The sequence below is a fragment of the Mercenaria mercenaria genome, unplaced genomic scaffold (assembly GCF_021730395.1).
Source record: "Mercenaria mercenaria strain notata unplaced genomic scaffold, MADL_Memer_1 contig_2106, whole genome shotgun sequence".
NCBI classification, from domain to species: Eukaryota; Metazoa; Mollusca; class Bivalvia; order Venerida; family Veneridae; genus Mercenaria; species Mercenaria mercenaria.
This window is the reverse complement of record NW_026460143.1, coordinates 10,038-33,482: the sequence shown is the minus strand read 5'-3', so window position 1 is coordinate 33,482 and position 23,445 is coordinate 10,038. Positions and strand designations below refer to the sequence as shown.

General features: G+C 36.9%; 1 protein-coding gene across 1 annotated transcript; it reads right to left on the bottom strand.

Moving 5' to 3' along the window:
* Positions 1–5,724: 5,724 nt before the first annotated feature.
* On the bottom strand, positions 5,725–22,635 carry LOC128552176 (uncharacterized). Its single transcript, XM_053533199.1, has 6 exons — positions 22,512–22,635; positions 19,119–19,649; positions 14,324–14,449; positions 13,796–14,079; positions 13,210–13,372; positions 5,725–12,952 (listed from the first exon to the last, which is right to left on the bottom strand). The coding sequence occupies exons 1-6, from the start codon at positions 22,609–22,611 to the stop codon at positions 12,864–12,866; spliced, it is 1,293 nt and encodes a 430-aa protein (XP_053389174.1). The 5' UTR covers positions 22,612–22,635; the 3' UTR covers positions 5,725–12,863.
* Between the last annotated feature and the right edge of the window lie 810 nt (positions 22,636–23,445).

Below are 23,445 nucleotides of genomic sequence, written 5' to 3'. Positions count from 1 at the left end.
AATGTTCACCATCATGAGACCATAATTAGACGATGTATCGCATACAATTCTATACTTTCTAGAATTTCAAACCATTGAAACCAGTATATAATCGCAACTACAAGTAATAAGGTGTGAAAATATAAAAGTGAATGGGGTGATTTGGAGTGAAACGGCGCCAGACTGAATCCACTAATCCTTTGTGGATCGCTTTCTTGACAGCGTCGCAGGGTAAACATCATTATTTTAGTTTTGTCTTTGTATTTGTCATAAACACACGAACTTTAACATGAAACTTGTCTTATTTTACTGAAAATACATTCTGCGAATGAAATAAGTTCCTATTTTACAAGCAGAAGTGCCATTAGAGGAAAAAATGAGGGTTTATTCCCTCACCTGAGCAAGAAGTGCTCAAGGTGAGCTTTTGGTCGTCAACAATTTGACTGTTAACACTGAGAGGTCACACTTTTGGTCCAATCTTAATGAAACTTGGTCATAATGTTACCATCAATAGAATCTTGGACGAGTTTGATATTGGGTTATCTGGGCTCAAAAACTAGGTCACCAGGTCAAATCCGCAAGGACAGATTCCTGACGTATTACCACTATCAAATGTAAATTATTTCTAACCTGAGAAATAGCAGTAAATCTTGACAGGTAGTAATCACGACGGCGTACTACTCGCGCACGGTATTTGTAACGATAACATGATTATGTTATTATTGAGGAAGGAGGAATCGGGACAAAATAGTTGTACTACTTTTAATCATGTTGACTGGTTTACCATGAAGTAACTCTGAATTACTAATAGGACTTAATCGACTTTTCCGGTAATGTTTTCGTTATCCTTTCCTATTTATATGTTTATTCGCAGGATACTTGCGGGTGAAATACAAAAATGTAGTTTTTTTTAAAAAATCAGAGGATCATTTTGTTGCAGACGGACAGACAGACGGGGGTCAACCTATAGGAAAATCACATCCAGGCGAGTGAAGACAAATGAACCTCGGGTATTGTACTTTCGGGTCGTGACAGCATCACCAGGTAAAAGTCGTCTGGTGGAAGAAGCTAAAATATATAACATATGGTAAGCACCATAGCAAAACAAATAAGTAAGGGCATAAAACTGCTCCTTTGGGTACACCATACCTCCGTAGGCTCCCATAAGTAATACGTGCTACTTATACAAAATATATGTGCTACTAAGTTCATACGTCACGTGATTAAAATTCGTCACAGTCACTTATTACTTCCATTATTTCTAAAATTACTAACAAGTCTAAAGGTAAAATATGGAAAAGATATGAAAAGCTTATGATGAAAAATTATAGATAAGGAAATGATAAACTGCAGCTATTATTTACAATCACAAATTAATATAATGCAATGCGAAATAAACGTAATACAAAAGCTAACATGAATATAATATAAATCTGATGTAAATTCGTCTAATGTCGAAAGTGGTGTGCACTAGGCAATCTAGTCCAGTCTTTTTGTAGGATAATGTCCCGCCAAATACTAAATTTCATGGGACTCACGGCTTATGCGTGTACTCTGACTATTTGCATTTTTACGGGAATCACGATATAGCCGGGAAATCTGACTACTTTGGCGCGGATTGAAATTTACAATTTAAGGCCCGTTATAGTGGTTTGGGGGATAAAAACATAAATTACTGAAGTTTATAAAATACCAACTTTCTTGTTACTGAACCGAATTTAATAAAATTTACATGGAAATTAAAGTTATGAAATACAGAAAAACAGAGGTATTTTATGCGGAAAATCTGACATTTACCTCAATAACTCAAAAATTTACAAAAAGATGATGCAATACCTGTATTTACATTACAGATACATGAGGCCTGTATGTCAGTTTGCGACATATGTGTGTAAAACCAACACTGAATACTTGCATGTAAACGAAGCTGAAGCATTCAATTAATTATTTAATTAAGTAGGATAGCGAGTCACAGAAACCCCATCCCCACCCCAATGGATTAGTACAAGCATCGCACGAGGGGTTCGACATTAAATGACATTATAAACATGACGAATGATCAAAAGAGACACTTTTGTATGCATTTTTTAAAAATTTCATTTACGCCTTTAAAGGACATAAATTGCCTGCTGTACTCGCAAGATGGAATACAGTATCACTCACAACTACGCGTTCAGATCAAATATCAAAATTGGCAAGTCGGCATACAGTTAATGTTTTTACACAAACTAGATAAAAATCAATTTCATTCAGAAACGCAATAAATACGAAACATTTTATTTACATATATTTATGGAGTATGCATACATATTACAGAAAGCATCATGGATAATTGGATTACAAATCAATTTGGCGTGATATTCATCAGTTTCGTGACTTGGTCGAGTGAATTTTCATGCAATGAGTGTGATCAGTCAACATTTTGTAATCATTACCTGTCAGTTTCATCTATTATATCACCATATACACATATTTATGTTAGACTTATCGTTAAACTTTAATACACATACAGTGTAAAGCAAAATAATGAATTTGAAGACGATTCTTACCTTTCGCGTGTCTGTTTATTGTTTTGATCACTCGCAAGAGGAAGAGGGGGCTACAGTCGTTTATAGGGTGTGAGAGAGTGCTACTTCAGAGTTTAAAAGCAGCAAACGTTTGGTATTTTTCCGTTTACGTAAAACTACCATCAATGCAACCAGGTGCCTGTGTAAACAATTGTCAAAACGATGTTTTACCTAGTTATGCAAAGTTTAAACACTCGCACGATGTTGCAAATGCATCAAAAAGAAGACATGTAACAACTTTTTAAAAATGGTGAGTTTTTAAAAGCGCTGGACTGTCCAGAAGTGTGGCCCCTTCATGTCGTCCCTTTCCGGAATTCAATACATATATGAACTAATTGACAATGGTTTTATACATGGTTGAATATGCTGTTATAATTTCATGTAAAACAATGCTTTCTTTCTATGATTTGATGACGTTCGAACTTTTTTTCTCCGAAACATGGACCTATACCATAAACAAGTGAATGAAGTATTGCCATGCAATACAAAGTCCCCTACTGGAGGGCATCTAATTTCCTTTATTGCAGTATAACATAATGAACTGCTATCTGTCAATAACATATAAACAATACTGTACTATATATACAATATGTTATAACAAAACACTTGGATTAAAATTTGTATATATAAAAACCTATAGTTGTTTTCATATATCATTTTTTGGCCGATTATCAAAAAGGTATCGTATAAGTTATTTATAGTAAAAAAATCTACTATGTAAGTCCACACAAAACTCTTTACCAGGTACAAATACACCTAAAAATTGGATGTAACATGCATGTTGTACTACAGAAAATTGGTCTCGATTTGTCCAAGGGCAACACGTCGAGCCCGCCACCTGTCAAAAGGACTGGGAGTTGCACACGAAACTCCGTCTCACTGAACCAAAGATCTGTGCCAAAATAAACAATTATGCCAGGTTATTTTATAATCCCACATTCAATGACGAAGTTATTGTTCAGACAAGGTCAATTGTAGCCATATTTGACCTTTAAACTCCAAGTGTGACCTTAATCTTTAAGATATTGACACGGGTGTTGCGCGCGACACGCCGTCTCATGGGGGTGAACAACTGTGCCAAGTTCTTTTAAAAGCACACAATAAATGACAAGTCCGGACAAGGTCAATTATAGCCATATTTGACCTTTAAACTCCAGATGTGACATTGACCTCTAAGATATTGACGCCGGTGTTGCACGCGACACACCATCTCATGGTGGTAAACAATTGTGACAGGTTATTTTATAATCCCATATTCAGTGACGAAGTAATTGTCCGGACAAGGTCAATTATAGCCACATTTGACCTTTAAACTCCAAGTGTGATCTTGACCTTTAAGATATTTATACGGTTCTTGCGCGCGACACGCCGTCTCATGGTGGCGAACAATTGTGCCAAGTTATTGTAAAATCCCACATCAATGACACACTTATGGTCCGGACAAAGAAATGCGGACGGACGCACTGACGCACGGACGGACGCACGCACATACACTGAACAGCCATTTGGACAACCATGTCTTCGCTCCCCTACAGGCTCGACAAAAACAAAGGGACATAATTCTGAAAACAAGGGTGCCTCATGGTGGTGAAGTTTTGTGCCAATTTACATCAAAATCCCTCTATGTTTGAAGAAATAATGCTCCGGACAAAGTCATTCTTTGGCATTTGACCTCTAAGTGTGACCTTGACCTTAGACCTAGGAATCTGGTTCTTGCACACAACATTCCGTCTCATGGTAGTGAACATTTATGCCAAGTTACATAAAAATCCCTCCATGCATGAAGAAGAAATGTTCCAGACAGTCATTCTTGTGTCTGACCTTTGGCCTCTATGTGTAGCCTTGACCTTCGACCTAGGAACCAGGTTCTTGCGCATGACATTCCGTCTTATAGTGGTGAACATTTGTGCCAAGTAATATTCAAATCCTGTTTTGCATGACAAAGGTATACGCAAGACAGGAAAAATGTCCCATTGACCTTTGATTTCCAAGTGTGACATTGACCTTGAAGCTAGGGTTCTGGGTGTCATCTCATCATGGGGTACATTTATGCCAAGTAATATTAAAATCCCTTGATGGATGACACAGTTCTGGACCGGACAGGAAAAAACCTATTGACCTTTGACCTCCAACTGTGAGCTTGACCTTTGAGCTATGGGTCCGGGTTTTGCGCATGACACGTCGTCTCATCATGGGAAACATTTGTGCCAAGTGATATTAAAATACCTTCATTGACGGCAGAGTTTTGGACCGGACAGGAAAGAAACCCTGTTGACCTTTGACCTCCAATTGTGACCATGAACTTGTGCCAAGTGATACTAAAATCCCTGCATGAATGACAGAGTTATGGACCGGACACGAAACAGACCCTGTTCATGGCATGTTAACATTTGACTGCCAAGTGTGACCTTGACCTTTAAGCTTGGGATATGAATGTTATGCATGACACATCGTCTTATTATGTGGTTATGTGGTACATTTGTGCCAAGTATGATTAAAATCCATTCATGGATGGCATAGTTATGGACCGGGCAGGAAAAAAGCCCTGTTGACCTTTGACCTTTAATTGTGACCTTGACCTTTAAGCTAGGGGTTCGGGTTTTGCGCATGACACGTTGTCTCATCATAGGGAACATTTGTGCCCATTAATATTAAAATCCCTTCATGGATGACAGAGTTATGGACCGGACACCAAATTGCGGACGGAAGGAAGGACGGACGGAAAAGCGCATTCATATAGTTCCAAAAACTGGGTTTCAACCAGTAGGGGACAAATAAATTGGGACCACCTAGAGTTATGGTTCTTTGTGACTGCCAACCCTCTCACTGACCTCTATCAATATGTAAAGTATGAGGTCAATACTTATTTATAGTATTCAAGTTACGCCCCGGACAAGGTTTTCAAAAAGGGAAATAACCTAAAAATGGGACCACCACGTCCTCACAATGAGCTCTATCACTGAGTGAAGTAATAACTTAATATCTTCAATACTTTTTGAGTTATCCTACGGACAAGAAGTGTGACGGTCGGACAGACGGACGGAAAAGGTGGCGACTAAATGCTTCCCCACCTCTGGGGAGCATAAAAACTACGATATACAGCAGGCTAATTGGCCCAAGATTTAACCCCATACCTAATTGTGCAGTCAGAAACATTGATGGAAGAACAACACAATAATGTATCTTAAATAAATTTAATGAGTATATAAAATAAGCATTCCACACACACACAAAATATAATTAGAACTTAATATACAATTTATTTATAAGTCCACAAAATCCGTAACTCAAGTAAAGTATTTTGTTATTTAAACTTTTGTTCCTCGTACATTTCCGGGGTATAATTAATGGCCAGTTGTAAAAGTAATAGATGTATATTATTCATTAACAAGAGAACGTTATCAGTTTTGATAAATATACTTTTCTTAAATTAATTTACTATCATATTCAGCACATATGTAGAAAATATTAATGCTGACTAATGTAATTATTCTGTTTCAGTAAGGCTGACATGATGATGTATCAACCTGAAAAAAAGTTGTATCAACAGATGACATAGCCTTAAGTTGATACCACTTTTCCCAAGCCGATAAATTAACATTTTACCGAACCTAAAAGGTAACAACTGTTTTGCTATTATCGACTATCGAACTGAGTTGAGAAAAAAAAAAGTGTTAATCATATCCAAACATTAACAGCGTTTTGACATTTTTGACCATATGTTTTGGTGTAAAACTTTGTAAAGCGTCACAATCTAGAGGTCCTATACATGATTTTTTTTGACTTGATACGACGTACATCAATGGGAAAAAGGTCCCAGGTGCAGAAAGCAGCACACGTTTATTTTGAACTATTTCTGCTAAATTGTCAGAAAATTGCTATATTACATTACAAATCTTACACGTTCTAGAATAAAATGGTAGAAAGGTACATGTGTGAGATCTAAACATCTCTTAAAACACAGAAATATACGTATATGCAGTCAGACAATTTACACGTAAAACATTAAACGTTTCAATTTCTTTCCTAAAATTTGGCCTAGTAACTATGCTTTCCGAGATTCGAGAATAAAGAACACTTGTTTGTCGGGGGGAAAATGCTTGACTCCTTCACAGATAACAGATAAAGCTAAGAAATACATGCCAAAAGCAGTCATTAAACAAGAGCTGTCTCCGTAGGATGACACATGCCCCCGATGGCACTTTGAATGAATAGTTATGGCCGATGTTAGAGTTTAGGACCTTTGACCTACGGAGCTGGGTCTTGCGCGCGACACATCGTCTTACTGTGTCACACATTCATGCATAGTTATTTTAAAATCCATGCATGAATGACAAAGATATGGACCGGACATGCCCATCAATGCACTATCATGAAAAATGATCTTTAACGTCTAAGTGTGACCTTGACCTTTGAGCTACAGACCTGGGTCTTGCGCACTGCACGTCGTCTTACTGTGGTACACATTCATGCCAAGTTATTTGAAAATCCATCTATCGATGACAAAGATATGGACCGGACACGCCCATCAATGCACTATCCTTTAACGTCTAAGTGTGACCTTGACCTTTGAGTTACGGACCTGGGTCTTGTGCACTGCACGTCGTCTTACTGTGGTACACATTCATGCCAAGTTATTTGAAAATCCATCCATCGATGACAAAGATATGGACCGGACACGAAAATTGCGGACAGACCGACAGACTGACAGACCGACAGACGGTTCAAAAACTATATGCCTCCCTTCGGGGGCATAAAAAAACGAAACTGAAAACATACTCATACTTATATGCGTTTGATACTTCAATGTACAAAAAAGCAAATCTCCAAAAATGCAGATTTTTCAAGGGAATGTAACTCAATTGAAAGGAGGCCTGTTTTTGGCTAACAGTGTTTTATTTACATTTGTATAATCTTAATTTTTAGCAAATTTTCTTAAATGTTCTTTTGAACAGGTATTGTAAATGCAATATTTGGCCGAAACGTATGGCGCTTCTTTCCACATCTGAATATAGCTTTCAAGAATTTCAAAAGAGAAAGAAAAAAGAACTGAATACCTCATCTGCATCAAATAAATACATTATGAATTGCAATACAAAACATCACAAATTATATAAACCTTGAATAATACGGTGTGAATATATACAAAACTCAGCGATATAAAGAAAATACAAAAATACATACTGCAACAATAGCTTGTAACATCTTTTCATAAGAATTTGACTACATTGGTTGTAAAAAATAGAATAGTTTAAATATCCACTTGCAGATCAGCGAAATAAGTAACGCGTATAAAGTCGACAAGAATATTTGTGGAGTAAAACGAGTTTATTTATATATAATTGTTTAATCAAAATCACAATTAATTGTTTGATTGATTTGCGTTTAATGGCGTACCAACACAGTAAATCATAATTTGTTTGCTTGTTTTTGGTTTTACGCCATTTAAAGAGTATTATAGTTTTATAACGACGGGAATTTAACCTTACTAGTGTTCCTGTATTCTGTACCAGTACTAACCTGCTCTCCGCAAGTAATAGCCAACATTTCCACATGAATCAGAGGTGGAGGACGAATGATTTTACTATCAAATCGTCACGGAGAACATACTACTCGCCCGGGGATCGAACTAACAACCTGCGATCCGTAGATCTGCGCCCTCCCCAACTACGCTAAACGGGCGGATTAGAAAATTAGTATTAATAAACAGATTCTTGATATAGACCACTAATAATATTTTCAATGTACAAGTACAATAATGTTTACATTAATGATGATTTGCGGCCTGTTAAAAATTAAATTCAAATTTTGTCAGGGGTAAGGCAGATGTATGCCATAATTTTCCCCGAAAACGCTTGATATATCGACGTTGCAAAGTTCTAAAAGGACACAGGAATATAAAAGCAAGAGCACCGCAATGCGGAGCAATATGCGACCGAAGCTATGACCTTTGTGCCCTAAGTGTGACCTCGACCTTGTAGTTAGCCATTCAGAACATGCGCTCGGTATGGTGAACATTTGTGTTAAGTTTCTTCGAAATCCTTTAAGGGGTTCAAGAGTGACAGAGCAATGACCTTTGACCCTAAGTGTTACTTTGACCTCGAAGCGAGACATCCAGAACATGCGCTCTGCATGTCGTCTCGATGTGGTGAACATGTGTGCCAAGTTTCCTAACAATCCTTCAAGCAGTTCAAGAGTTACAGAGAGGACACGAAACACACGCATTTGAATTATTGACCCCTAACTGTGACCTTGACCTTGAAGCGAGCCATTCATAACATACGCTCCGCACGTTGTGTCGATGTGGTGAACATTTGTGTCATTTTTATTTTTGAAATCCTTCAAGGGGGTCAAGAGTTACAGAGCGGAACGAAACAAACTCATATGATTTTGACCCCTAAGTGTGACCTTGACCTTGAAGCGAGCCATCCAGAACATGCGCTCTGCACGTCGTACCGATGTGGTGAACATTTGTGTCAAGTTTCTTTGAAATCCTTAAAGGGGTTCAAAATTTACAGAGCAGACACGAAATCGCTAACGGACGGACGGACAGACGGCCACCGGGGGTATGATACGTCACTTCAGGCGTATAAAAATCACGTATGTCTTAAAACTATATGCATGTCCGCTTCATGTTGATGAAATACACTAAGTTTCATTTTTTATTGAATAACAACTGTACGGGAGTTGAGTACACACGAATATGCGACGGGCGGTCTTATGGACATTCAGATCAAACACCACCTGCTTCCCTGGTCTATGAAACCGAGAACATTAAAATGTAAGATTTACAATTATGCGGAATGAAACGTTAATAACTGAGAAAATAATCAAACTCAAATTCATAACATATTAACTTCTTAGACATTACTACTTCACTATAAACACATTCCTCCTAACAAAAAACATTGAACAAACTTCCAACAGTAATAATAAAACATGAATGATTACCATATAACCCATCTCCTCACTGACATAAAGTTGGGATAATTCATATTTAAGATAATATTCATCAAGTATAGACCGTAACACGTGCCTTCTAGAAACCTGAACGAATGCAAGTAACTGTTTCATCGAAATATTCCAATTTTGAAATAGTGTTAACACAAACGCCGCAGAAAAAGAGTCACTTCTACATGAAAATCAGTATTTAAGTATATTTTTATTTTACACTGATTTGGAATCGTTTTAAAATTACTGTAAAATTTAATTGCCAATTTCTTTCGTAGTCGAAGGCCATCGAAAGTCGAAAGGCCAAAAGAAACGACACAAACATTGGAAATTCTTCTGAGCAATACAAATCTATACTACAGATTGTTTTAATAAAGATTGTCCAAATTTTTAACCCAAACTGCAAACAAGCGGCTTTAATGTTAATTAAATTAAACGTCGTCATTCATTTTATAGAACTGCCTGTGAACACTATTTGACATATTGGACATTAATTGGAATCAGATAGTTGAAATCGTTCAACTTTCTTAAAGGAATGTATTAAGATCTTTATTTGATAAATACCCCTTAAACATAACTTATTCCTGATACAAAAATCCAAAAGCAAAGTATAGATTGGACATACATTCATCCATTAACAAACAAACACAAAATTTCTTATTACAACTCACACCATTATGTCCATCTTATTTAATATTTTATATTTAATGTTTCTTAATTAAAACGAAATACGATAAAAATCTACAATAAATCCAGCATTCTATAACAAAGAGATAAGACAGGTCTAAAGAAAAAGAAGTAGAAGAAGAACTTGCATACCAATAAACTTTATGAATTGAGGAGATGGGAATAACAGTAAGGTGCTGGAAAATAACTGCCATCCAAGTGTTTTGTTGGTTAGTGTCTTATTTTCAAATTTGATCAGCAATGATAAAAGAACAACTGTAAATTGGTGTAATATATATAAACTTTTGAGAAAACAACCTGAGTATATGATTATCATATTCAATGCCTTTGTATAAAAATACTTAGAATAATATATATTTTTAGAATCTAATCATTAAATTAATATATAAAACGGAAAATAAAATTATTCTTTCAAAAATTCTTAAATAAGCATGTCTTCCAAGTGGAACAAAAACGTTTGAATGGCAGTTTGAAAGAATGAATGATGCAGAAGCTTCTTACATTCGCATAAAGTATCATTCAACATGTATTTACAATAGAAACAGAGTACAGATTATATTTAGAATCATTTCCACTATCACTATCAAAACAATTAAATAAGATAAAGATTTCTCAGACTTTCACTAAAAGAGCCTTATTGTATTGAGCTTTCATTTCAACTTGTGACTATATATTCTTAGATTATGTCCTGTTTAAGACATGTATACCCCAAATAATAGACTAGGCTCCTATTTAGCATATACAGTCATCATATGAATGTTCAGGCAATCAGTCAAAGTATTCTCAGGCTATTGATTTTGATCTTTAGTACATGTAAAAAAAGCTTTGTCCATGCATAACTTCAGTTGGAATATTTTAACAGTCGAGCCATTACATACAGCCATCTTTCATTTCGTTTAGGAAAGCATTTAAAACCTTTGCGTCTATAAAGTGTGTAGCCTAGACATAAAGAATAGTCATGAAATGGACGCCAAATGATCCAAAATGCTCATCACGGGCCTTCGGACTTGGCTGATCTACAATCATGTTGGCTTTCATTCCCTTAAACGAGAGAACAAGTAATCATGTTCATGTTTCAGTTATTGATCAGAAGCTATTGTGACATTGGGGCGGTAAATTAACTGACATAATCATCCTTTAAAAGTTCAATATTAGTTCAATATCATACTGTCTAACGATCCAGCTAACTACATGGTTCACCAATTCGGTACAGTTATACATTCCGATGGCTATATAAGACAAATCATTCTCTAGTTACAGGTCAGAAAGACTCAGAATGAATCTGGACAATTACATGACAGAACGATATGAGCTAAGCTATATACCACCCCTCTTCGAGTGCCGGAGAAAGGCATTTTAGAGTAAATGGTCGATTATTCATATACGCCCAATGGTAATATCAGACGTGGACGGACTCAATATTTAAAGACCCATTTGACCTATTTTTTCGCCCACAAAACTTCATGAAAATCATTCTTATAATACAGATAATGTACAGCTATACTAGAAGTTTTCAGGTGGACAATTTAGGCCCTTTTTGAATAAATGTGTTTTCACAACTGTATCTGCAAACTTATTCAGTCAATTGCTTTTTGGTATAGTTTAAAAAATATAGATGAATAACTGTCTTATACTGAAGAAACAAAATGTGATTGAAATTCAACTAAAAACACCCATTTATGTACATATTACTACATTAATTCAATAAAATGTTAAGAAATTAAACACATCGTATTGGCTGAATATGTGTCGCTGTCAATCTTGTATATCTCATATTTTTTATATAAATTATGTATAATTACCATCATGGAAATACAAAAGAATACAGTTATTTTGTGGTGCCTCTTTAAAGAAAATAACAACTTTTCTTATTTGGAGGAAGGTGTTGGGTTGGGGTGGGGGCAGAGTGTGTGTGTTTTTGAGGTGGTGGTGACAAGATACTAAAAGGCAAGAAAATAAATGATTATTTGGGGGTGCGGGTGGAGGGTTAATTGAGGATGTAATGTAGATTGTTGCAGTATGCACATCGTCTCATCACCACCTGCCTATATTCCAAGTTTCAAGTCTTCAAGTCAATACCTTTAATATTATAAGTAATGCTCTGGACACGAACAATGACGAGCGGATGTGACCTTGCTATGACCTTTGACCTACCATCCTGGTTCATGCACTCTGCACACCTACTTACATCCCAAGTTAGAAATCATTACCTTGCATGGTTAATAAGTTGCGGACACTAAATATGATGGACACCCCAAAGTGTGGCATTGACATTAAACCTTCGAACCAGGTTCGTATTCCCTACATGTGTCTCATCACTACATACCCACATGACAAGTTTCTATACTTTCTATAAAAAAATTACTTAAAACTAGATTTTCTGTCTGTAAAATTCTTTAAATTTGATATCGAGTTCCTAAAACTGTGGCTACTTAGCACTGAGAAATCATTATCTCATTTCAGGTAAGCAACTTACATACATCATGAGTAATATATCGTACATGTTACACGCATGTCATTATCAAACGTGTTATTTACGAAGCAATCGAATATGAGGCTTAACACATTGTCAAGTTCTGTAACAAGCATCAAAGTCTCATCGATTAAGAAATGTTGAAAATCAAGGTTAGTGTATTTTTTCTTACATACAATGTCAAGGTAAACGACTTAACGATGCTTTCACACCTCTTGATCACTTATTGGCCTTGTTCCTTCTGGCATTCTTGATCCGTGCAGGAAAACAACATCATGTCCGGAATAATGGGCATCTGAAATAAAAAGCAGGTGTACAGGGTTCTTATTACCACATTATGGCATTATAATATAAACCTAAGGTTAGATCATTATATAGAGCACAAGAAACTGTAACACAACAAGTCCCGGCATCCATCGCTTGGCATACTTATTTGTCTGTTGTAGACTGCACTAGTACATAATCCAGGTAAACCAAAAAGAAACCATATCAACATAAGACAAACAATAAAATGAAACATTTGGAAATTATGAATAAGTAAGAAATTCTTACTCAAGTCCATTGTTCGTTTGTCCTGAAAGGGCAATGCCATGCTACATGTAACCCCATCTTCAGAAGAATCACTTTCACACTTTCTCTGGGTCTGATCATGTGCATCTGTCTGGGGGGTTCCGTCATCGGACAGGAATGGTGCTCCTTCTTGTGATGAAGTATCCTAAACCAGGAACAGAAATGTAAACATTGTGGAAATTGTGAATTAATTGTTTGGATTTTTTTTTATAATTTACCAGAATTTAATAGAAAACACAGGGATGAAAAGTCTTTTAGAATTCTCTTTAAATATGATTTGAAAACCTATTGGCAACACAATCTATGTTCATATGCTCATGCTCAGAACGAATCGAAATTCTGCAACGTATCCCACCCGGTCGGTATAGGTCTAAACTTTAAAAACCAAATGCGAAATCAAACTAATATCGCGTTTGACAATCATTTCAGACATTTAATAAAACAAACACATTAAGTATATGCTTATGTTTCAGGACATAATGTAGAATGGGATTTTAAGTAAGAGGAAAAAAGAACAGAAATTATCGCATTATCACTGCCTTACACATAAAAAAGGACAGAACCTTACCATTCCGCTTTCTTCAACCGGCATTGTATCAAATTCTTGTCCAATGAGTGCTAGGGTTTTTGGCAGAGTTGCTTCCGAAGGGATTGGTGTCAGCGGACGCTTCTTTTGCTTTTGGTACATGCACCATACAGTACCGAATATAAGAAATAGTAAGCCAATAACGACAGCTACGATTACCACCACTACTTTAGTGTTTTCTATAACAGAGTTTACTTCCGCAACTGGTGACATACTCGGTTTCGGTTCCAGATCTTCTTTACTGGACGTCCGTCGTATAACTGAAACTATAATAATCCAATGAAATAATAATATGCCTCTATCTGTAAATGTTAACTTAAAGATATCTTACACCCAAATTCATCTTTTAACTTATTCCTCATTACCGAAAAACGAAACAAAAATTATCCAAAATGCCTATGCATAATAAAACATTTCTATTTTTTGGGAAAAGAACAAATACCTTTCATCTTCTGATTGATTATATCTTTATCCTATTATTCTATAACTATACAACAATAGTAAACTTACACGGACATCGTGTTTCACAGGTTTTTGTTCGCTTTGTTAGATCATCGCCACAAGTAATGGAACAGGTCTTGCATCTGGAACCTTTCTTGACACTGTACATATCCGTGTCACAGTAGAACCTGGAATCTAAAACATAACGAAGATATTGAATAATTAAGAAATTCACTCAAGATGAGTCAACAGGTTATAGATACAAAGTACTGAAGCTATGAAGTGACTAGTATGCGTATTATCTAGATACCAGATACTACCGCCCAGATATCAGATACTATCTCTTAGATACCTGATACTTTCTCCTAGATACCAAATATTATCTCTTAGATACCTGATACTTTCTCCTAGATACCAAATATTATCTCCTAGATACCAGATACTATCTCCCAGATACCAGATACTATCTCCCAGATACCAGATACTATCTCCCAGATACCAGATACTATCTCTCAGATACCAGATACTACCTCCCACATACCAGATACTTTCTCCCTGATACCAGATACTATCTCCCAGATACAATCTCCTAGATACGAGATACTATCTCCTATATACCAGATACAACCTCCCAGATACCAAATACTATTTCCCTGATACCATATACTACCTCCCAGATACCAGATACTATCTCCCTGATACCAGATACTATCTCCCAGATACCAGATACTACTTCCAAGATACCAGATAGTACCTTCCTATTACCAGATACCACCTTCCGGGATATATCACAGATATCAGACACTACTTCCAAGATACCAGATACTATCGCCCTGATACCAGATACAATCTCCTAGATATAAGATACTACCTCCCAGATACCAGATACTATCGCTGATGCCAGATGCCATTTCCTTGATACCAGATACTATTTCCAAAATACCATATAATATTTCCCTGTTAACAGATACTACTTCCCAGATGCAAGATATTATTTTTCCCAGACACAGGTACTATCTCCCAGATACCATTTCCCAGACACTAGTACAAGATACTACCTGCAAGATACCAGATACAATTTCCCAGATACCAGATACTCTCTCCTAAATACCAGATACTATTTCCCAGATACCAGATACTACCTCCCAGATACCAGATACTATCTTCTTGATACAAGATACTATTTCCGAGATACCAGATACTATCTCCTAGATACCAGATACTATTTCCCAGATACCATCTTCCAGATACTACCTCCCAGATACAAGATACTATTTCCCAGATACCAGATACTATTTCCCTGTTACAAGATACTATCTCCCAGATACCAGATACTACCTCCCAGATGCCAGATATCATTTCCCAGATGCCAGCTATCATTTTCCCAGACACCAGATACAATCTCTCTGATACCAGATACTACCTCCTAGAAACCAGATACTATTGCCCAGATATCAGATACTATCTCCTACATACAAGATACTACCTCCCAGATATCAGGTACTATTTCCCAGATACTACCTCCCAGATGCCATATATCATTTCCCAAATACCAGATACTACCTCCCAGATGTCATATATCATTTCCCAAATACCAGATACTATCTCCCAGATAACAGATACTATTTCCAAGATACCAGATAGTACCTTCCTATTACCAGATACCACCTTCCAGATACTATATCACAGATATCAGATACTACCTCCAAGATACAGGATACTATCGCCCTGATACCAGATACATTCTCCCAGATATAAGATACTACCTCCCAGATATCCGATACAATCGCTGATGCCAGATGCCATCTCCTAGATACCAGACACTATTTCCCAGATACCATATGCTATTTCCCTGATAACAGATACTACTTCCCAGATGCAAGATATTATTTCCCAGATACAGGTACTATCTCCCAGATACCATTTCCCAGATACTACCTTCCAGATACCAGATACAATTTCCCAGATACCATATACTATCTCCTAAATAACAGATACTATTTCCCAGATACCAGATACTATTTCCCAGATACTATTTCCTAGATACCAGCTGCTATTTCCCAGATACCATCTTCCAGATACTACATCCTAGATACCAGATACTATTTCCCTGATACCAGATACTATCTTCCAGATACCAGATACTACCTCCCAGATGCCAGATATTATTTCCCAGATGCCAGATATCATTTCCCAATTACCAGATACTATCTCCCTGATACCAGATACTATCTCTTTGATACCAGATACTATCTCTTAGATACCAGATACTATCTCTTTGATACCAGATACTATCTCTTAGATACCAGATACTACCTCCAAGATATCAGGTACTATTTGCCAGATATCAGATACTATCTCCCAGATACCAGATACTATTTCCTAGATACCAGATACTACTATCTCCTAGATACTATCTGTCTTCCAGATACCAGATACTATCTCATAGATACCAGATACTATCTCCCAGATACCAGATACTTTCTCCCTGATACCAGATATCATCTTCCAGATACCAGATACTATCTCATAGATACCATATACTATCTCCTATATACCAGATACTACCTCCGAGTTACCAGATATTATTTCCCTGATACAAGATACTACCTCCGATATGCCAGATATTATTTCCCAGATATCAGATACTATCTCCCTGATACCAGATACTATCTCCTAGATACAAGATTCTACCTCCAAGATACTAGATACTATCGCTGATACCAGATACCATCTCCTAGATACCAGATACTATTTCCCAGATACCAAATACTACCTCCCAGATGCCAGATATTATTTCCCAGATACCAGATACTATTTCCAATTTCCCAGATACCAGATACAATTTACTAGATACCAGATACTGGTATCTTCCTGATACAAGATACTTTTTCCCAGATACCAGATTCTATTTCCCAGATACCAGATACTATCTCCAAGATACAATATTCTACCTTCAAGATACCAGATACTATCGCTGATACCAGATACCATCTCCTAGATACCAGATACTATTTCCCAGATACCATATACTACCTCCCAGATGCCAGATATTATTTCCCAGATACCAGATACTATTTCCAATTTCCCAGATACCAGATACAATTTACTAGACACCAGATACTGGTATCTTCCTGATACAAGATACTATTTCCCAGATACCAGATACTTTCTCATAGATAACCAGATACTATTTCCCAGATACCAGATAATACCTCCCAGATACCTGATACTATTTCCCAGATAAAAGATACTATTTCCCTGATACTACCTCCCAGATACCAGATACTATTTCCTAGATACCAGATACTATCTCCCAAATACCACTTGACCATTAGACACTCACTCGTTCGTGTGAGTTAGTATCTTTTGACCACGAGCTTAAAAAGTACGCACACTTGTCACCCTAAAGGTATGCTTCATGAATCTTACAGAAGTTTGAATATAAAAGCCATAGTACCGGAAACAAAGTTTATAGATTAAACCGTAATTTTACAAGTAGGTAAATGTTTTTAAAAATAAAAGTCTTTTGTCGTTTTAGTCAGGGAAATTAAATTTGTATTACCGGTTACTAGTAGTTATTTCCATAGCGCAAAAACTTAAGTTCGATTCCCTTCAATGAAGCTATCATTTTATAGGCGGTAAAGGGTATTCAGGAGGAATAGTGGACGAAAACAAGAGCTGTCACAATTGGTGACAAATGCCCCCGGAGCGTACCCAAGAATGCTACAGCTGTCTGCCAGAAATATGCCAGAAATTTTAGGTATGAATTATTTTGTGACCTTCACTTTGACCTGATAGACCCGGACCGTAAGTGCGACACATCTTCTCAATATGGTTAACATATCTGTCAAATTATTTTCAAATCCCTTGATAAATGGCAGAGTTATGGACCAGGCAAGAAACAGACCATGTTAACCTTTGACTTCAAAGTGTGACCTTGACCTTGGAGCTAGGGCTCTGGGTCTTGGGCATGACACATCATCTCATTATAGGGAACATTTAGCACAAGTAATTTTAAAATCCCTGTATCGATGGCAGAGTTATGGACCGAACAAGAAACAGACAATGTTAACCTTTGACTTCTAAGTGTTACCTTGACCTTAGAGCTAGGGATCTATATCTTGTGCAGGACATGTCGTCTTATTATGGGGAACATTTATACCAAGTAATTTCAAAATCCCTTCATGGATGGCAGAGTTATAGACTGGGCTCGGAATAGACCCTTTTAACATTTGACCTCTAAGTGTGACCTTGACCTTGGAGCAAGGGGTCTGGGTTTTGCGCATGACATGTCGTCTTTTTATGGTGAACATGTATGCCAAGTTATTTCAAAATCCCTTTATGGATGGCAAAGTTACAGCCCGGAAGAGAATTTACACGGACGCACGCACGTACTGACGGACGGACAGTGCGATTTAATGAAACTACTGCAACGACATATTTCACATTTCATTGTAGTTACTTAACAGTCGATTCTACTTTAAAGTGACGCAATTTTCATGATTTTGCTAAATCTCTGTATCGTTTCGTATGAATATCACTTGACTATAATAGTATTGCTATAAAATATCATATTTTAAATTTTACCACAGACAAAGTTAGGTAGCATGTTCTCAACTGGACGATTTATCACGTTTTCGCGACTTAACAATTTTTCAAATTGAGTTTATCAATTACATATATTATAAAAGGATGTAATTCAATAAAACCACGAGGACCTCTTTTTCTCTTTTCAGTTATGAATGGTGGATCTATTTCATGAAAACATATCAAATATCTCTTTAAATTCATCTCTGACAATACGTTTTATATTGATTCTAAAGAATTCTTAAATAAAATAAATATGTTATTCTAGACTCACCACACGCTAGCTGTTCCAGTATTCTGACAGTGACCGCTTCAAGTTCATCCTTGCTTCTAACGAGGTACAGATGATCCTCGCGACTTGCTGTGGAGTTGTAGATATTCGGAATAGAAGACCCAAACACCACAACAAAGGTCTTCTTTTTAGCAAGTAAACTAGGAACAGCGTCTAGTTTGCTTGTGTCACTGACGAGTAAAATTACCATTTCTGCTCTAGATTTGTACTGGTTGACGGAATATCTTGCATTTAATTCATTGTTCAAGGCTAGGGCAGATAAAGTGTCACCAAACTGTTTCACTTCTTTGCGAATGGACCATTTTTCTACCCAGCTTAAATCAAGACCTGTTTTGTTAAATGAAACAAGCTCGACTACTTGATCACCTAGTGAATTAACGAAGATAGTGGATTCGTTGGGAACTCCCGAAGAAATGTTTTTCGCTAACTGGTCCATCGGATTTCCTTTGTCCACATCTACGTTCGATGTGCCTTCCTTGAAAATACTCAACTTCACGGGTTCGAAAATGCATTCTGAAAAATAGAAGAAAAAAAACACATTTATTGTTTACAAAAGATTGCTCATCACGCCTATTTTATGGGTGAGATCACGATCACACTAATCATACCTGGCATGCAAGTAATGTCAGATGTCATGTGTTTTTCATGATGCTCTGTCCTGAACCTTTTTTTGAAAAGAAGCAAACATAGAATAGATCTAATGTCTATTCACGCACACACACAACATGATTTTGACTCCAAATTCTCACACCAACTTTTCACTCCAAAATCGCACCCCAGACTCCCTGCATATGTTGTTGTATGCCGACCAGGCCAGCCCGCATGCCCCGTACGATCACAGGTTCTCGGCCAGAAACATTATAACAATATTTACATAACTTTCTGACTACATGTGGCTACATGTATTCAATTAAAACTTACTAAGGTCTCCCGGCATATTGTAAGAGTATGATTCTATATACATGCGCACATGTCTGTTTACTATTACATGAGGTAAAACGTATCACTTTCTGTAATATTGTTTTGAATGCTTTGCGCATGTCAAACGGGAACGGGATACTTCAATGGTAAAAAGTCGAAACTACGATGGTAAAAGTACGAAGTATGTTTGACTTTTCATCATCGTAGTTTCGTTGTTTCGACTTTTAAACATCGTAATTTCGTGTTTTCATCATCGTGATTATGACTTTTTTTCAACATCGTAGTAACATTCATTCTTCCGTTGTTCCGAGCAAAAATTATTCGGAGATGGCCCTAACGGGGCACCGTAACTAGCTACTTATAGAGGGGACTGTTGTCGGACCCAGCAAGGCGCCGAGCGCCTGTGCTAGTTGAAAGCTAGCACGGTGTATTTTCCTTTTTTTTGTTTTGAAAATTGATCAACTAAAACATGACTTTTCGGATACATCTGCCTATCATTTGCCGTGTTCGAATACCCTCAGAATGTCTGCCTTACTCGGTCGGCTTATCGGGATGACTTATTTTATGATCTCATATTTTATAGCTGTCATCCCTCTATGCATTATGTCCTTACAGGACAGTGACAATTAGAATTAATCATGCTGCCAATACACCCACCCCCCCCCCCCCCCCCCAAAAAAAAACAACCTACATCCCTGCTGTATATTCAACGGCTTTTCCCAACGTATAGGTATCGCACAGTATTATGGCGTTTTGAAATGTAAACAAACAAAAGTTTAAGTCTATGCGCAACGTTTCCAATGTAAACACTAATTCCTCGTTGGCCGAGCGGTAATGCGCTCCGTGTCGTAGCCTACTTTTTTCATCGTGAATTCGATTCCCAGACCCATATCATTTTTAATTTTAAAATGTATTAAGAACCGAAATCGAACCGAAAAAACAACAGAATGCACAAATACGCCGAAACAGAACCGAATAGTAAACCGATGTCACAGTACCGAATTCGGATCTAAAAGGTGAGTAATGTCATGCTTTTCTAGAAGTAAAAAGAAAACAAACAAACAAAATTCGGTCAAAATTTCAACCTTGATCCCTGCAAGATTGTGATATTCTCAAAAGTCGTCACTCTGTTTATGTAAATTATGGATCACACGCCCGTTTCATTATGATTATCGGCCGTCGACTTTGACCAATCTAAAAAATAAACTTGACGGGCATCATCGCAGTATGTTGGTTCATATTTATTTCAAGTTTCATGAAATTCTACCTGCTAGTTACTGAGAAATTGCTGCTGACGGAGGCAGGCACGGACACATGGACGCGCTGACGGACGGACAACGCCAGTTCAATACCCCCCTCCCGATTTCATCTACGGGGATAATAAAAAAGTGAATGCTGAAGGTAAAATGGGCATGTACAAGTCTATAACTTTAACTAATGAGTAAGCTTTCGACCGGTAATCTTCAGTTACATTTGGCGCAAAGCCCTTTTCCAAAAAAAAAAAAAAAAAAAAAAAAAAAAAAAAAAAAAAAAAAAAAAAAATGAAACTTTAGTTTAATTATTACTACATTCTTCATTAATACATAACGTCATAATATACAGTAACCCTGGCATTTTAGACAAACATTCCTCTACATTTAAATAATTTACATAATCCAACTAAAACTCTAATCCATATAACAAAAAGACATTTGTGCTTTAATAGCTAAAAGAGTTCAGCTCAGAGATGTTTATATGCTGTTACGGATCTCTTAATGGACGCACAGACACTTGGGGGTCAGCACCCCCCGCCCCCACTCCAAAACCGCCCCTGCCAACCTTCAGCCAATATATTTTCGTCTTTTAAAACAAACTGAGCACATGTCTCGATCATACAACAACTTCTGTTACCATTTCAACATGTTTGAAAAACTCCCATATTCTGTCAATGCTCAAATAGCCTATATTGGCTGAAGGTTGGCAGGGGCAGAATGGGAGGGGGAGGGGTGCTGACCCCCAAGTGTCTGTGAATGGACGCGACCAACAGAAAATAAAAATAGCGTCAGTAAAGTCTGTTAAATTATGGTAGCCATAACAAGTACTTTAAAATCATTTTCTTCTTAAATATCACAGGTGCTCATCCAGTCTTGGTGCCCATTAGTACGGCATAGGTTTTCTACTTTCGTTTTTCAACAAAATGGCCGATCGTCACCGTTGCGTGTGCTAGGAAACTTCCATAGCGTTACGGCGACAAAGGGACTTTTTCAATGTATCAGTATATAGGAAAAAAAATCTTCTAAGGTTTTTTTTCGTTTTAGGATTAAAAACAGTGGTTTTTAACTTTTCTAATTTGTGGGGCCCATATGGGCACCAAAACTGTACGACTACGAGCACCTGTGTAAATATTATGTACACACTATTATTACATTTTTCTAAAGATAACAGAAAAACTAGTATTGTAAACAACACACGTACTTGTTGATTCGAACGCCTTATTAGATCCACACAATAAAAACATGAATAGTAAAGTAACTTTCATTATTAAGCATTTATTTGAAAATAGCCTACTACTCATTCCGAAAGAAACCCGTGAACTAAATCTCCCATGTCTGTACTTAATCTCTCATGTCTGTCATTAGGTTATGACTCAATACAGTGTTTTCCAAAAAAGACCAAATTTAGCACACACCGGTTTTACCAGAACTATTTTTAGCTGAAAAATTGATTGAGATCGGTTGTCAGGGGCGGACCCAGGATTTTTGCGTTACAGTGGCGTGGACTTCTAATTCTTTTTTTTTGTCTGATATGTAAGGAGACGTTCCATCTAACTGTTTTGCTCTGTTCGCTCCATGTGGTATTAATATTACTAAATGAAGATAGCTGAAAATTTCATGCTTCTTGCTTTTATTTGCATATTGTATGTGAGCAGATTGTAAGCTTTTTAGGCTTTGTATTTCACTATGATATTAGTTATAACGAATTGATGACGTGCGAGGGAAGCGAGATTAATACGTATAAGCTGCATGAGCAGAACCTTTCCAATACGCATAACAAGTCGAATGGTTTATCGCGGCCAGAAATTTGTACAAACCGGACAGAAGTCGCGAAATTGTCATTTTTGCAGGAAAGAAGCGTTTACCATAATGTCCAGTACTGGACAGGTATAGTGACCATGCACGGACACAGCCAATTTTCTCAGAGGGGGTCCGATCCCCTGCCCACCCTGGAAATTTTGAAATTAAGCACTTTATTTTTTGCATTCTGGGACAGTTTTATGGACTAAACTGTTACATTTGGGAAAATGATAAAATCAAGCTTTCTTGAAGGTAAAATTCTTAGTTTCTTTTAGATAAATAATATGAATTATGTCGGGATCGTATGTAGCAGCAGCCGCATATACTTTACATGC

Coding starts and splice junctions, on each gene's coding strand:
- LOC128552176 (XM_053533199.1), bottom strand. CDS start 22,611: ATGAGTAGTAGGCTATTTTCAAATAAATGCTTAATAATGAAAGTTACT. Junction 14,450..19,118: donor ACTGGAACAGCTAGCGTGTG/GTGAGTCTAGAA, acceptor GTTATGTTTTAG/ATTCCAGGTTCTACTGTGAC. Junction 13,373..13,795: donor CGGTTGAAGAAAGCGGAATG/GTAAGGTTCTGT, acceptor TTCCTGGTTTAG/GATACTTCATCACAAGAAGG.